General features: G+C 51.0%; 1 protein-coding gene across 7 annotated transcripts in view; it reads left to right on the top strand.

Moving 5' to 3' along the window:
* dip2a (disco-interacting protein 2 homolog A) overlaps positions 1-16116 on the top strand; it is a 155671-nt gene that overhangs the window by 115868 nt on the left and 23687 nt on the right. For 4 of the 7 annotated variants that reach the window (XM_060040939.1, XM_060040936.1, XM_060040938.1 and 1 more), the window contains 11 exons: positions 3512-3605; positions 10315-10434; positions 10743-10857; positions 11750-11889; positions 12117-12253; positions 12495-12575; positions 12823-12950; positions 13258-13372; positions 14425-14626; positions 14736-14845; positions 15725-15805. In XM_060040939.1, coding sequence (XP_059896922.1) covers positions 3512-3605; positions 10315-10434; positions 10743-10857; positions 11750-11889; positions 12117-12253; positions 12495-12575; positions 12823-12950; positions 13258-13372; positions 14425-14626; positions 14736-14845; positions 15725-15805 — 1323 coding nt within the window. Of the gene's footprint in view, positions 1-3511; positions 3606-10314; positions 10435-10742; positions 10858-11749; positions 11890-12116; positions 12254-12494; positions 12576-12822; positions 12955-13257; positions 13373-14424; positions 14627-14735; positions 14846-15724; positions 15806-16116 lie in introns of those variants that run through there. The other 3 variants (XM_060040937.1, XM_060040942.1, XM_060040943.1) reach the window with 2 other exon arrangements.

Raw genomic sequence — 16116 nt, 5'->3', positions numbered from 1 at the left:
CCGCTGAACAGGGAGCGAGCCGTTCGGCCGCTGCACCTGTGCGCAGGCGCTGTCCGCAGGCTGTAGCCACAGCGCGCGGACCCGTCTCCTCACCTTCCACAAACTGTTGAAGGGAGGTAGAGGGGATAATGTGGGGAACCAGGAGACCGGTACAAGCGGCCTTATCCACGGGCTCTGGTCCGTCCACGAGGCTCCAAGGGACGCCGCTTCTTAGAAGCAGGTGAACCAGAGGCCATGTGAACACGCCGTCCGACCGCCACCCTACAGCCACCGGGCTGAGGGGGGGAAAGAGGCAACATGGAGGAACGCACCACAAGCGTAGGACGCAGGTGGCCTAAGGAATATCGCTCTTAGATACCATGTACTGCCGTTCGGCCGAACAGTCTTTACTTGGGAGAAAAAGTGGGAGCAAGCTTCCGGAACTTCACGGTCCGTGGCGCTGCTCTTCCCGTCTGCGGCGGCGGCGGCTGCGGCTGCTTCTGCTGCTGCGGCACCGGGGCTGGAGTTGGAGGCGGCCCCTTAGAACGCTGGGACCGGCCTGGACCCCGCTTCCTCCCGGCCTGCTGGTGGGAGGAGCCTGTGAGAATCGCCCCGAACCGGGGACGATTCTCACGGACAGACTGCTGGTGCGCGAGCACCTCGGAGAACCGGGAACCAAATAGGCCATCCGGCGCTAATGGACCCTGGACGAGGCTGGCCCGCTCTCGTTCCGGCACCGCAGTGTGGGAGAGCCATATGGCCCTCTGGATCATAGTGGCCCACGGCATATGCCGGCCGGCCGAAACGGCTATCGGCTGGCATAGCTGGAGGATGGCGCTGGAATAGCGGGAAACCGCTAGCCATCTCGCGGCTTCCTCCGGGCCGTAGGCCTCCCTGCCAGCCGACAAGGAGACCATGGCAGAGGAGAGCAGGGCGATGTTGTTGACCGCCGCCGCGGTCAACAACAGAATCTTTCCCCCTCCAGAAAGGTAAGGAGTTTTTTGGGGCATTTTGTGTTATTTGTGCTGCCGACAAGACGGGACATAAAACACACGGTGTGGCGCTCAGTTCAGGCAGACAGGTTCCCACCGGCGGTACCATGCCGGTGGGAACATTTCCCACTGAGATAGCACAGAGTTGGCTACGAGGAAACGTTCCAGGCACAGTAGACGGTAAGTAACCGCCAGATGACTTCCATGCAACGCTACACAAAACATAATTGAAATTAGCGACTTCCAAAAAAAGAGGATGTTACTGAGCTTAAGTGTTGTGCGGCGATGCAGTCGGACAAAAACATAAACCCACGCGACCCGTCACGTCGGAACTGACCCACTACATGGAGGGAAGGAAGCAGAGAGAGAAACGTAGGTGTACAGCAAATTGGATTCTATTACATTGGGATTCCACAACTTGCCGTTGATTGACGTCACTTAATGCTGCCCGATCACCAGCCTGATTGATAAGCACAAGTGCTGAAAGAAAAGGGAGGATGAGCGAAGGTATACACTGCGTTATATAGACACGATACCGTGGGGAAATGTGGGCGGTGCCCACGCTGATAGGTGCATAGTTTGAATTTTCAGGGACGGGACAAGCCCATAAGGCAAAGCCTAGATGGCGTAGCCTACATGAAATAGAACAACCTTTTGTTCCGCAAAATCACACAAAATAGAAGTATTTGCAATTGATCAGTGCGCTGTCTTCTCTTCTCTCGGAAAGCGAGTTAACACAGACACGCATCGCTTCAATGCGAATATATCCCCGCCCTCTGTCACTCAATCGCAGTGCGGTCTCTGGCAGTGATTTGAAGGTGTTAGCTAAAGGTTAGCCAACACAGCTAGCATCTCAAGTGCAGCACCTCCGCAAACGGTTTAGGTAGAAGGAAAATGGAGTAGTGATGGAGGAGTGCAATTTGGAAGTACTTTGGATTGAGGCAAATTATCAAGGAAAGTCATATGCAAGAACACGGTTTTGGGTTTCATAACTGTGCACATGCACAGCAGCAATAGCAATCTTTTCCACGAAATTGGACCCTCACAAACTACGTATATATTACATGAAAGCTGAGCCTCCACTTATTCCAACAGGCCAAACCATATCATTCTGTGACTAAAACTCGCACACAACAACTTAAGAAGAAACGTCCCCATTTATTTTAGGAGCAAGTCACACAGGTATTACCTGTGTGATTTTTGTCCACAAAGTTGATTCTGATCGAATAAAACCACCATAAACAGATTATCCAGTGCCTGGGCCAAATTTTGCAGCTAAACATGGTGTTTTCAATCAATGAATAAGAGAAGGTTTCTTAGGAAATAGGTTAATTGCCTTCAATCAGAAAACATATTCTTCAGCGCAATCTAGTGGCCATATATTTATTTTTTACGACCAACTGATAATTATTTCAGGTGGAAATGTTATCTTCCACTTATGCTGTGTTCCATGGCTTTATTCACTTTGACCAAGTATTATCCTCATTGAATATTTCACTTGTACAACAATCTTTCTTTTGGCACAAAGATGACATTATCGCCTTTGCAGTTGTGGAGATATACTCTATTTACTTTGGGTATGTTCTTTCCTGAAAAAAACTTTTCCCCTGATATCGAAAATGGTATAGAATATCGATATTTTTCCAGGTATAGTGTCAAAGTTAGAAAATCCAGTATCGTGACTGACAACACTACTAGAAACGCGATTGTGATTATTCAGTTAGAGCTACAAGAAACTTGAAAGTTAAAAAAGACATATCTTTGCTACTACCTCTGACATTTAGTTATGTACATTTGCATAAAATGTACACATGAAATCACTTCATGGCACGATGTGACCGCTCGATAAATAAGTAAACAAAGAAGTTTGTTATTTTTTAAACATGTGTGGAAGCTAACATTCAGCTTCAGTCTGAGCTAGGATGATTTTCTGAGCCCCCCCAAAACCAGGCCGGGTGCCTGGCAAAAAGAGGCCCGTTCACGATTCTGATTATAATTTGGGCAAGTGAACATTACATTCGGGCAAGTTGAACCTGACCTGTACTTGCCCGATGGGCAAGTGCTTTTGAAACCTTAGTGTCAACCCCATACTCATGAAATGGAATCGAGAAATAAATAAGCTGCCCATATCCCAGTAGCAAAAAATACAGAAAGAAAATATATAGGCTATATATGTATAAATACATAAAATATCAACAATAAAAGGTGTAAAATCCCAGGCTGTCTGTAGATGAGGGAGCTCATGAGTGTGAATGCTGACAGTTGGCTCATTAATCCAGAGGGGAGCGTATTCCAGAGGCTGTGATCATGTGGGAGTGAATATGTGAGGCGTGTTGCGATCGGGGAACACATCCTCCAGTCTGTTTATGTGTTTGTTTATGTGTTTGTTTACGTGCGATGGTTTACGTTTGTTTGTTTGTTTACGTGCGTTGGTTTATGTGTGTTGGTTTACGTTTGTTTGTTTTGTTTACGTGCGTTGGTTTACGTTTGTTTGTTTATGTGTGTTGGTTTACCTTTGTTTGTTTGTTGTGGATTGGCAGAGTGTTATGAACCGAATGCACGTGATCAGCATCCCCTACTCCTTGATGAAGGTCAATCCACTCTCCTGGATCCAGAAGGTGCACACCTACAAGGGTAAGGCCTGTCTGCCGGGGTCGGGTGGGTTCTGTTGGGGTGGGGTTGGCTGGGGTCTGGTGGGTTCTGGTGGGGTGTTTTATAGGGATGGGAATTTATAAGAATTTCACAATTCCGATTCCGATTCTGCGTATATATCCGATTCCTTATCGGTTCTCTTATCGATTCTCATTGGGTGAAAAAATAAGTACAAATGTGTTTGTTTGTATTAAATCTCTTGAATATCTGATCAGAAGTGCGTCAAGTATTAGGAAATTGTATATTTTCAAATCAATTGGTCAAGACAAAATAATATACGTTTGGCTTTTTAAGCCCAAATGCCATCATTATGTGCCATAAAACTAAAAACACAGACTGAAAAGAGTCAAGTAAGAGCTTGTGCCTTTTGGAATGCTAACAGTGATCATTTGCATTCAACTTTTAACAAAATTCAACTGACATAAACAAAGTGTGTTGATTAGACAGAGATTTATTAGATGGGCCTACCTATTAAACCGTTGGAACACACAAGACCGGAAACCATAGCAACGCCGGTAAACAAACCCCGAGAAGCCCATTCCCTATGAGAGCTCCCCACGCTACGGCCATCCGGAAGCGCACAGAGCTGTTGGCCGTGATATTATGTATACAATTACATTATATTATATACTATTATATATAGAGCTCCGGGAGTCGCAAACTGCAACAATCACTTTCTCCTCCATGGTGCAGTTCACCCCGGACTGCACTGCACTGAGTTTGACGGTTGAACGCTAATTGGCTGTTACGTTACACATGTCACTCAGTTGTCACGCTGTTGAACGCTGATTGGCTGTCATCACGACAAAAACTCGTCGCCGGTTCTATTTCATATAGGCTACGCCGTCTAGGCTTCGCCTTATGGGCTTGTCCCGTGCGAGCATTCGCGCGCTGAAAATTCAAACTATGCACCTATCAGCGTGGGCACCGCCCACATTTCCCCACTGTATCGTGTCTATATAACGCGGTGTATACCGTCGCTCATCCTCCCTTTTCTTTCAGCACTTGTGCTTATCAGCGAGAAATTGAGAACTACTATTAAGAAGATGAGAACATCAACACGGATCTCCCAAGCGGCTCGGGCGAGGCCGTGGACAAACGGCCCTTTTCAGGGCCACCTGAGAGCGCTCCTGGAGCTAGGTCCTTTTCAGGACTCCTATGCGCCTCCTGTCCCGCCTCCCTGGCACCGGGTGACGGGCACTTGGCGTGCTTTCGGTGACTTGGCGCCGACCACGCCGCGGCTGCTATGGCGGCCCCCGTCTCCTTTGTCGCCTGCCGGGAGCTGCCTGAAGAGGGGATCCTCTCCAGGCATCTCTTCTTTTCCCCTGCGGTGGAACTGGCCGACGCCATCGACCTGTTCAGGGCCGGCCCTGACGACGACGATGGCATCATCGACGCCTCCCTGGACGACGTCTTCGGCGACTCGGCGTCCGGTTTTTCCCGCTCTCGGGTTACAACCGCCACCGTCGTACAACACGAGGGCCCGCGCCGGATGACCGATCTCTTCCGGGAGATCATGGGTGAGGCGGCGGCCATCAAAGGGATTCCCATGCCGGCCCCGCCTCTCGCCCTCGTATCTGACGATATGCAGGGCGAGTGCTTTCGCACCCCATCTTCTTCCCGGCGGGTTACCCAGTGCCCCTTGTTCCCGCCTGTGCAGCACTTGTTTACTGCTGCAGGTGGGGACCCTTCGACCCTGAAGGCTCCGGTAAGATCCTACATGGATTCACCAACATGGAGGGGTGGGCCGATACTCAGGCGAGGGGGATCCCTCGCCTGGAGCCTCCCCTGGAAGCGCTTCTCTGTCCGAAAAGCCGCTGCCCCCCGACCGCCTCCAGAAGCAGATTGTCAGCCTAACGGACAGGGTGTTCGTTTGTGCCTCTCAATCCGCGGCAGCGGTCAACAACATCGCCCTGCTCTCCTCTGCCATGGTCTCCTTGTCGGCTGACAGGGAGGCCTACGGCCCGGAGGAAGCCGCGAGATGGCTGGCGGTTTCCCGCTTTTCCAACACCATCCTCCAGCTATGCCAGCCGATAGCCGTTTCGGCCGGCCGGCATATGGCGTGGGCTACCATGATTCAAAGGGTCATATGGCTCTCCCACACTGCGGAACAAGAGCGAGCCAGCCTCGTCCAGGGTCCACTAGCGGCGGATGGCCTATTTGGTTCCCGGTTCTCGCGCACCAGCAGTCAGTCCGTGAGAATCGTTCCCGGTTCGGGGCGATTCTCACGGGCACCTCCCGCCAGCAGGCTGTGAGGAAGCGGGGTCCAGGCCGGTCTCAGCGTTCCAGGGGGCCGCCTCCGACTCCAGCCCCGTTGCAGCAGCAGCAGCAGCCGCCGCAGACGGGGAGAGCAGCGCCACGGACCGGGAAGTTCTGGAAGCTTGCTCCTACTTTTTCTTTCCCTATTAAAGAAAAAAGTAAAGACCGTTCGGCCGAACGGCAGTACATGGTACCTAAAGAGCGATATTCCTCAGGCCACCTGCGTCCTACGCTTGTGGTGCGTTCCTCCATGTTGCCTCTTTCCCCCTCTCAGCCCGGTGGCTGTAGGGTGGAGGTCGGACGGCGTGTTCACATGGCCTCTGGTTCACCTGCTTCTAAGAGGCGGCGTCCCTTGGAGCCTCGTGGACGGACCAGAGACTCGTTGCATGAGCCCGTGGATACGGCCGCTTGTACCGGTCTCCTGGTTCCCCACATTATCCCCTCTACCTCCCTTCAACAGTTTGCTGGAAGCTGTGGCTACAGCCTGCGGACAGCGCATGCGCACAGGTGCGGCGGCCGGACGGCTCGCTCCCTGTTCAGCGGGCATGAGCGCGACGTCTAGACAGCTCGTTGTTTTTACAGCGGCTGGTTCTGGTACGTCTCCTACGCTCGCTGAGCCTCCTCCCTTTCATGGGAAGCCCCCCTTGGTTCACACGCAGTGTGGAGGCGGTAGGGGCAGAGGAATACGGGTTATTCCTGGACGGTCTTCCTCAGCTGTCGGCTCGCCCTCTCTCCGACCGCTATGCGTGTTGGCAAGAGCGGTGCATTCTGCCATCGTGGATGGACACCACGTTGAGATGGGGCCATCCCATACAGTCCAAGCGTCGTCCCCCACCCTATGGGGTTGGTGGAGACCACGCTACGGGACCCGCCTGCGAGCACGGCTCTGGCAGCAGAGGTGGCACGTCTCTTGGTAAAGGGGGCCATCACTGTCGTTCCCCCCCACGAGTCTCACCTAGGGTTTTATTCCCGCTACTTCCTGGTTTCCAAGAAGTCAGGGGAAAAGAGACCTATTGTGGATCTTCGCGTGTTCAACAGATTCGTTGCCTCGAGGAAGTTCAGAATGCTCACTGTCGGAGCGTTCCGGTGTGTGAGAGAGGGCGATTGGTTCACATCCCTGGATCTCAAGGATGCTTACTTCCACGTCCCTGTTCGGCAGGCGCACAGGAAGTTTCTCCGCTTTGCCTTTATGGGGATGGCGTACGAGTACCAGTGTCTGCCGTTTGGCTATTCCCTGGCTCCGCGCACCTTCTCGAAGTGTGTGGAGACGGCGTTGGAACCGCTCAGGCGTCAGGGAAAGAGGATTCTCTTCTACCTAGACGACCTGCTTATTCTGAGCAACTCAGAAGAGACCGCGAGAAGGGACACCATGTTGGTGATAAACCATCTCTCCTTCCTGGGTTTTGCCATCAACTGGGAGAAGAGCTCCCCGCTCCCCAGCCGGGAGACAGTCTACTTGGGGCTTTGCCTAGACTCAGCCACCATGACTGCGATGCTTTTGCCTCCTCGGCGCGACGCCATCCTGTCGGCGCTCTCCCGTTTTCGCGTTCGCAGAAACGTGACCGCGCTGTCCACCATGCGCCTGTTAGGGCTGATGGCAGCTGCCCACCCCGTTGTCCCCCTGGGTCTGCTTTTTATGCGCAGACTCCAGCGGTGGTTTGCTCGCCAACGGTTGGACCCCAGGCGACACAAGCTCAGGGTGCTCCTCGTTCCCCGTTCGGTGTCGCCAGACCTGGAATATTGGAAAAGACCCTCCTTCCTTCTCAGGGGTGTTCCCCTGGGCAGGGTGGCGTCCTACGTAGTGGTCTTCACGGACGCCTCGTTGACGGGTTGGGGAGGAACGTGCCACTCTCACTCGGTCGGAGACGAGTGGTGCACGCCCCCTATAGCACACATAAATGTGTTGGAGCCCGACGCTGTGAGGAAAGTGCTGTTGCATTTCTTTCACCTGGTGCGCGGCCGCCACGTTCTGATCAGGACAGACAGCGTGTCGGCGGCGGCGTACATCAACAGACAGGGGGGAGTCCGCTCCCCTGCTCTCCACCGAAAGGCGGTCGAGCTCTGGCTTTGGGCTCATCAGTATCTCCTCAGTCTGAGAGCCCTGCATATCGCGGGCGCCCAGAACTTTGGGGCGGACCTCATGTCTCGAGGCGGTCCCCGCCGAGACGAGTGGCGGTTACATCCCGACATTGTCAGACTGATCTGGCAGAGGTTCGGGACAGCGCAGGTGGACCTCTTCGCGTCCAGGGAGAACACGCACTGCAGGTGGTGGTTCTCCCTCAGCCCTCGGGATCTTCCCCCGTTGGGGGTAGATGCGTTGGCACACACACCTTGGCCGCGGGCTCTCTTGTATGCGTTTCCTCCGCTCCAGCTGATCCTTCCTCTTCTGGAACGGGTCAGACAGGAGAGACTGTCCCTGATATTAGTGGCCCCGGAGAACCGTTCAGCTCTGTGGTTTCCAGAGCTGGCCGCGCTCTCGCGGTCGGCGCCGTGGCCAGTACCGTTCAGGCCGGATGCGCTTTCACAGGCCCACGGGACGGTGCACCACCCGCCCGATGTCTTGGGACGGCTGTTGGTTTGGCTCCTGAGAGGTTGATCCTCCAGGGCAAATGTTTGCCTGAGACGGTTATCAACACTATTCAGAGTGCTCGTGCGCCTTCTACTTCTTCCCTCTATGCGGCAAAGTGGTGCGCCTTCTCTAATTGGTGTGAGAGGAACCACGCTGTCCCATCTCAATGCGAGGTGGGAAGCGTGCTTTCGTTTCTGCAAAACTTATTGGAAAAAGGTTTGGCCTTCTCCACTATCAAGGTCTATGCGGCAGCCGTTTCGGCTGGCCATGCAGGCTGTGATAGTGGACCGATCTTCAGCCATCCACTGGTCAAGAGATTCTTGCGTGGGGCTAGACGGGTTAGGCCTGTTTCACGCGTGCTTACACCACGCTGGGATCTCCCCACCGTGTTGCGCGGATTGTCCAGTGATCCTTTCGAGCCTCTTTCTCAGGCCCCTTTGGATGCCCTGTCATTTAAGACGGCGCTCTTGTTGGCCTTGGTTTCTGCCAAGCGGGCCGGTGAGCTAACCGCTCTGTCTGTCAGCCCGAGTTGCTTGTTGCTAAACGAGGACAGCTCTTTCGCGTTGCTCAGACCTAATCCTGCGTTCCTCCCGAAGAACATTAATAGTTATTTTCGGTCGAGGGATATTGTGCTTAAGGCTTTTCACCCCCCGCCTCATTCTAGTGAGGCGGAGGCGGAGTTGCATCTCCTGTGCCCGGTTCAGGCGTTGGCTATGTACGTGAATCGCTCGGCTGCGTTCCGCTCCACACAACAGTTGTTTTTTGTGTTATAGCGACGCTAGCAGGGGCTGCGCTCTCTCTAAGCAGTGGTTTTCTCGCTGGGTATGTGAGGGTGTTTGCTTAGCCTACTCTCGGCAGGGCTTTGCGCCACCGTTGGGCGTTAAAGCTCACTCCACACGGAGCGTGGCCGCTTCAACGGCTCTACTGAAGGGCGTTTCGGTGGAAGACATCTGCGCGGCTGCGTCTTGGTCTTCCCCGGCCCCTTTGTCAGTTTTTACATGTTAGACATGTCCAGGGGCTCACTCGGCAACTCTGTGCTGGAGTCCGGGAACCCTTTTACGGCTTAAGAATATAGACATGTTCTTTAAAGCGGCGTGGTTGGATTTCCTCTCGCCGGCTAGCGAGTTGGACTTGATTACCAGTCTTACTCTCCCACCTTTTTTCAAATGAAAAACAGGCTAGGGGGGTTTTCTATTGGCTTGCCAATTGTCAGGTGGTTTTGTTTGCCAGTGTGGCATTCCCGCCGTTTTCTTCAAATAAGAAACGGCCGAGAGAGTCCCCTTATTGGAGAGCCGGATTCCGTAGCTCCGCCCCCGGTGGTAGCGGACCTAATGGAAACCGTGTTGCTCTGGTTTTTTCCATGAAGCACGGATTAGAGCCGGAGTCTTTACAGACTCACTTTTTTCTCTTGATCATTGTCTTGCTTGATCTAGGAGGCATTAGTTTTTTATTAAGCTGTTGTGTTTTACACTTCCTTGGCTTTTTGAGTCTTAATGTGCTCTGGTGACTTAAGTCGTTTTGACTGGACTACAATCTTATAACTGGAGTGTATGGGATTATAAAATAAATAAATAAAATAAAAATGTAACGATTAAAATGTCAACATGTCAGCATGCGCGGAAAAAAGTGAGTGTTTAGAGTTTGGCTAAAGTCTGTTGCAACCAAATTATGCTTGGGTTAATTATTTTTAATATTCAAATTAGTCTACATCTAAACTTTAAAGAATATATATATTTGTCATTTATGGAAATGTGTGTGTGTGTGTGTGTGTGTGTGTGTGTGTGTGTGTGTGTGTGTGTGTGTGTGTGTGTGTGTGTGTGTGTGTGTGTGTGTGTGTGTGTGTGTGTGTGTGTGTGTGTGCAGCCCGGGTGGCGGTGGTGAAGTCCCGGGACATGCACTGGTCCCTGCTGGCCCAGAGGGACCAGAGGGACCTCAGCCTGAGCTCCCTGCGCATGCTGATCGTAGCGGACGGAGCCAACCCCTGTGAGTCCCCCCTCTCCCACGCTATTCCTTCCATTTCATGCTGGGCTGGGACGCCAGGCTCTCATGAGTACCAGGCAGACACGCTGGGTGTCTCCACAGGAACACTTGAAACAGATCTACATCCACAATTCATCGCCTAACGACCCATCCACTGGGTTTGGAACGGATTTCAATACCTTCGTTGGGTGTGACTCACTTATCCTGTGTGTGTGTGTGTGTGTGTGTGTGTGTGTGTGTGTGTGTGTGTGTGTGTGTGTGGGTTGTGCGTGTGTGTGTGTGTGCTTGTGCCTGTGTGTGTGTGTAACCAGGGTCGATCTCCTCCTGCGATGCCTTCCTCAACGTGTTCCAGGCTCGCGGTCTGCGTCCTGAGGTCATCTGTCCGTGTGCCAGCTCTTCAGAAGCCATGACTGTCGCCCTCCGCAGGTGGGCCGCTCTTACTGCACCCCGACCGGCCTTAATCTGGGCCATCTCAAAACCTGTTGAATATGAGAAATATGTTGTTGGTTCTTGGTAATAAATGGTAAACCGCGTCTGTGAAAACCGCAGTCTCAAATGGAGGAGCTATATATGACATGGGATGCACACACTCATATGCACACACAGGCACACACACACACAAAACAACCAGCAGCCAGACCAATGGAGACCCTGCCTTAGCTGAATATCTGAAGCTAAGTAGGTGTGGGCTTGGTTAGTACTGGATGGGAGACCAACTCTGGGAACACTGAGTTACTGCTGGAAGTGGTGTCGGGTGGTGGCCAGTAGGTGGCACAGTTGCCTCTGGCCAAAAACATCAATCCCCGATTCCCCAGTGCATTGACGGTTACACTGTGCTTTGGTAAGGTGCCGTCCTTCGGAGGAGACGTAAAACTGAGGTCCTGATTCACTGAGATCATAAAAGATCCCAGGGCACTTATCGCAAAGATTAGGGGATTCCCCGGTGTCCTGGACAAAACTGCGCAACAAGGCTCATTCAATCTGGCCCCCTAATCATCCTCCTGTATAATTGGCTGATTCATTAATTCCCTCAGTCTCCACCTCAAGCTGGTGTGTGGTGAGCGTTCTGGCACTGATTGGCCGCCGTGCATCACCCAAGTGGGTGCTACACACTGGTGGTGGTTAGTGAGGTCCCCCCCCTTCACTGTAAGCGCTTTGAGTTTCAAGAAAAAAAAGCGCGACATAAATTCAATGAATTATTATATTATTATTATTATGACAACAACTATGTGTCTTTCATTTGAAACCTGCATCGATCCGTCCCAAGTTAAATCGTGAATCTAGACATCTTCTCATTCCTGGTTCTTGTCGGCCCCAGACCCCCAGAGTCGGGGGTGCCCCCCCCGGGGAAGGCGGTGCTCTCCATGGGTGGGCTGAGCCACAGCGTGATCCGCGTCGACACGGAGGAGAAGCTGTCGGTGCTGACCGTCCAGGACGTGGGTCAGGTGATGCCCGCAGGTAAATTAATCGTTTGATATAATCGTGCAAATACATAAAATTAAAAATTTAAATTAAGTGCTAAATTATAAAAAAAATTTTGCCCCTTTCCCCTGTTAGTGCCACTACTTGTGCTTGCGGGCTGAGCCCTACCAATAAACATGTATTTAGTTGAGGAAGATGTGGCTCCATGTTGTAAATCTCCCATTTGTCTGAGTGCTGCTGATGTCCTCCCCGTGCGCCCCCAGCCCTGGTGTGTGTGGTGCGGGTTGAGGGCACGCCGTACCTGTGCCATACGGACGAGGTGGGGGAGATCTGCGTGAGCTCGGCCAGCACCGGCACCGCCTACTACGGCCTGCCGGGCAGGACCAAGAACGTCTTTGAGGTGTGTGTGTGTGAGGTGTGTGTGTGTGTGCGTGTGTCTGTGTGTGCGCTCATGGTGCGTTTGTGTGTGTGTGTGTGTGTGTGTGTGTGTGTGTGTGTGTGTGTGTGTGTCTGTGTGTGTGTGTGTGTGTGTGTGTGTGTGTGTGTGTGTGTGTGTGTGTGTGTGTGTGTGTGTGTGTGTGTGTGTGTGTGTGCGTGTGTGTGTGTGTGTGTGCTTCTCATGGTGTGTGTTGTGGTTCCAGACCATCCCAGTAAAGCTGTCTGGGATCCCAGTGAGCGACCGGCTGTTCACACGCACATCGCTACTGGGCTTCGTGGGTCCGGTCAGTACTGTTTCTTTATGATGATGATGGAGAGTATTGTGATGATGAGGAGGACGAAGGTTAACATGTCATTATTATGGTGGTGGCGGTGTCCATGGGGAGGATTAAGTAACCAGGATCATGTCACTGAATATGAATTTGATTTTCTTAAGATGGACTGAAACATCCAGCCACTAAACGTGACTCATGACATCACATGGGCCTCCTGCCTGGGCTCTGGAGGGTGAACATTGTGCCCTGGTTACAGGACAGCCTGGTGTTCGTGGTGGGGAAGATGGACGGCCTCATGGTGGTCAGCGGGCGGAGACACAATGCAGATGACGTGGTTGCCACGGCGCTGGCCGTGGAGCCCATGAAGTTTGTCTACAGGGGGAGGTGAGGAAACATCAACACCCTTTACCTCTTTACTCAAAAGATGTAGAGGGGCCAAAGTCCAACCCTCTCTGCCTCTGATCTCTAGCCTGACCATGGTGTCCCTGCCTTCTGACCCCTGAACCTTAGTTGGTTTGATGCCTCAACCGAAACTAGATAGAAACTAGAATAAGGAAATGGAAAACAATAAAACATAGAAGCTAAAACCGACAAACAGATTTTAATGTATGCAGAAGTAAGAGAGAAATAATTCAATAACTTAATGAGCAGCACCTTGGGGACCATGGTCCTCACGCTGTCCTGTCCCCAGGATAGCGGTGTTTTCCGTGGCCGTGCTCCACGATGAGAGGATCGTGGTGGTGGCGGAGCAGCGGCCTGACGCCTCCGAGGAGGACAGCTTCCAGTGGATGAGCCGCGTGCTGCAGGTGGCCATACCCCTCTTTATCTATACCACGCACAACATGGTCTTTAATACACTTTAGTAGTACACACAACATGGTCCTTAATATGCTTTAATACACACAACACGGTCTTTGGTACACTTTAATGCACACAACATGGTCCTCAATACACTTTAATACACACAACACAGTCCTTAATACAATTAAATACACACAACATTGTCCTTATATTTTAATACACACGTCATGGTCCTTAATACACACAACTAGCTCTTTAATACACACAACATGGTCCTTAATACACTTTAATACACACAACATGGTCCTTAATACACTTGAATACACACAACATGGACCTCAATACACATTAATACCATAACATGCTCTTTAATACATACAACATGCTCTTTAATGCACACATGCTCTTTAATATACACAACATGCTTTTTAATACACACAACATGCTCTTTAATACACACATCAAGTTCATCGCTGCATACTGATCTTTAATACACACAAAATTCACAGCCTCACCCCACACAACTCTGCTTGATAAATGTCAGTCTCAAGACGACATGGCACGTCATATTCGTGCACTATTCAACATGGTATAGTTTTACATTATATATTGTCTTAAATGCTATATACAACATACATATTACATCATTTAAAATGCGATAATTAAATGATAACAATATAAACTACCGTTCAAAAGTTTGGGGTCACTTAGAAATGTCCTTATTTTTTAAGAGTGAATATTAAATTAATCAGAAATACAAACTAGACATTGTTAAGGTGGTAAATTGCTATTCTCGCTGGAAACATCAGATTTTTTTCATGGAATATCTCCATATGTGTACCGAGGCCCATTTTTACAACCATCACTCCTATGTTCTAATGGTACATTGTTGAGCTCATCGTGTTAAAAGGCTAATTGATGATTAGAAAACCCGTGTGAGTTTTCATGGAAAACATGAAATCGTCTGTTTGACCCCTTTTGAACGGAAGTGTATATACATGTGTACAAAAACCTGTAAGTCCTGATTGTGCAACGTAGTTGTGTGATGTCACTGCAGGCCATCGACAGCATCCACCAGGTGGGGGTGTACTGTCTGGCGCTGGTCCCCGCCAACACGCTGCCCAAGGCCCCACTGGGGGGCATCCACATCTCGGAGACCAAGCAGCGCTTCCTGGAGGGCTGCCTGCACCCCTGCAACGTGCTCATGTGCCCCCACACCTGCGTCACTAACCTGCCCAAGCCCCGGCAGAAACAAGCCGGTAGGTGGACGGTCATGAGGACCATGCAAATGATAATAATGAACAGTGATGAGTGTGATGGGGATAACGTGACACTGACTGGTGCCGTTGGTCTCGGGGCGGGGCACAGAGGTCGGTCCTGCTTCCATGATAGTGGGAAACCTGGTTGCTGGGAAGAGGATCGCCCAGGCCTGCGGGAGAGACCTGTCCCAGCTGGAGGACAATGACCAGGCACGTAAGGTAGATAGCATCTCCATTCCACCTCCACAGAGACAGGTAAGAGAGTCTCTTGCATCTCACTGAACACGTAAGGTAGATAGCATCTCCATTCCACCTCCACAGAGACAGGTAAGAGAGTCTCTTGCATCTCACTGAACACGTAAGGTAGATAGCATCTCCATTCCACCTCCACAGAGACAGGTGAGAGAGTCTCTTGCATCTCACTGAACACGTAAGGTAGATAGCATCTCCATTCCACCTCCACAGAGTGAGTTGAGAGAGAGTCTTGTGCATCTCACTGAACACGTAAGATAGAAAGCATCTCCATTTCACCAGCACCTCCGCAGAGACAGGTGAGAGAGAGAGAGTCATGCTATCAACACGTAAGGCGTTCAAACTAAACCAATGCATTCTGAGTCAGCGATCATGGGGATGCGTCTTAGCAAGGGTGCTGTCTAAATGTTACTTGTCCATTTTTGCCTGAACTAATTAAGTAGGAAGACTCTTATCTTTGAACCTTCTGTTCACCTCTGTGTCTGTGCTCATGAGATCAGCTCACACACACACCAGTGTCGTAACTGCACTCAAAACGGTTTTGTACATTGTACAATGTCGACATTTAACTTCCCTTGCATACTTGAAGCATGACGTCTTGTTCGCTCGAGCCTCATCAGCAATATGTCCCTTAATGTGTGAACACATATATCCGGCCATACATACGGACTGTAGATTCAGCTCCATGGAATGCTTCTACGCTTATTGACTCTCCCACCAGTTCAGCTCCTTCTCTCATGCCCTCGCTCCACTGCATCCTTCATGAGCCGGTCGTGGGGTCAGAGACAGCTCCACATGCCCACCTCATCCAAGTCTGACCGCTCCTGCTCCGTCTCTGCTCCACAGTTCCTGTACATGCAGGACGTGCTCCAGTGGAGAGCTCAGGCCACCCCTGACCACCCTCTCTTCCTGGTGCTCAACGCCAAGGTACTTCCCCCCTGCTGTTGATGACTAATGGCTCTTATCTGAAGGAGCCCAGAGTGTTGCTTCATCAGCACGACCAGCTCCGAAAGAGACCTTTAGACTTTTACTGAAGTATCCAAAAAAGAGACAATGGCTGTTGGTAAATGTTTGATAGGTGTACTAAATCAGAAGTAATTAGTCCAATATAAGTGATAAGTTATTAATCGTTTGCTCTATTTATTAGTTATTAATTCGTCTTTATTCAATCATTTATAAGTTAATTTAAGTTAAAGTGACAGATTCTTAGTTATAAGGTAATTACCAGTGAGGTACAT

The sequence above is a fragment of the Gadus macrocephalus genome, chromosome 20, assembly GCF_031168955.1.
Source record: "Gadus macrocephalus chromosome 20, ASM3116895v1".
Lineage (NCBI taxonomy): Eukaryota > Metazoa > Chordata > Actinopteri > Gadiformes > Gadidae > Gadus > Gadus macrocephalus.
This window is presented reverse-complemented; position numbering and strand designations above follow the sequence as displayed.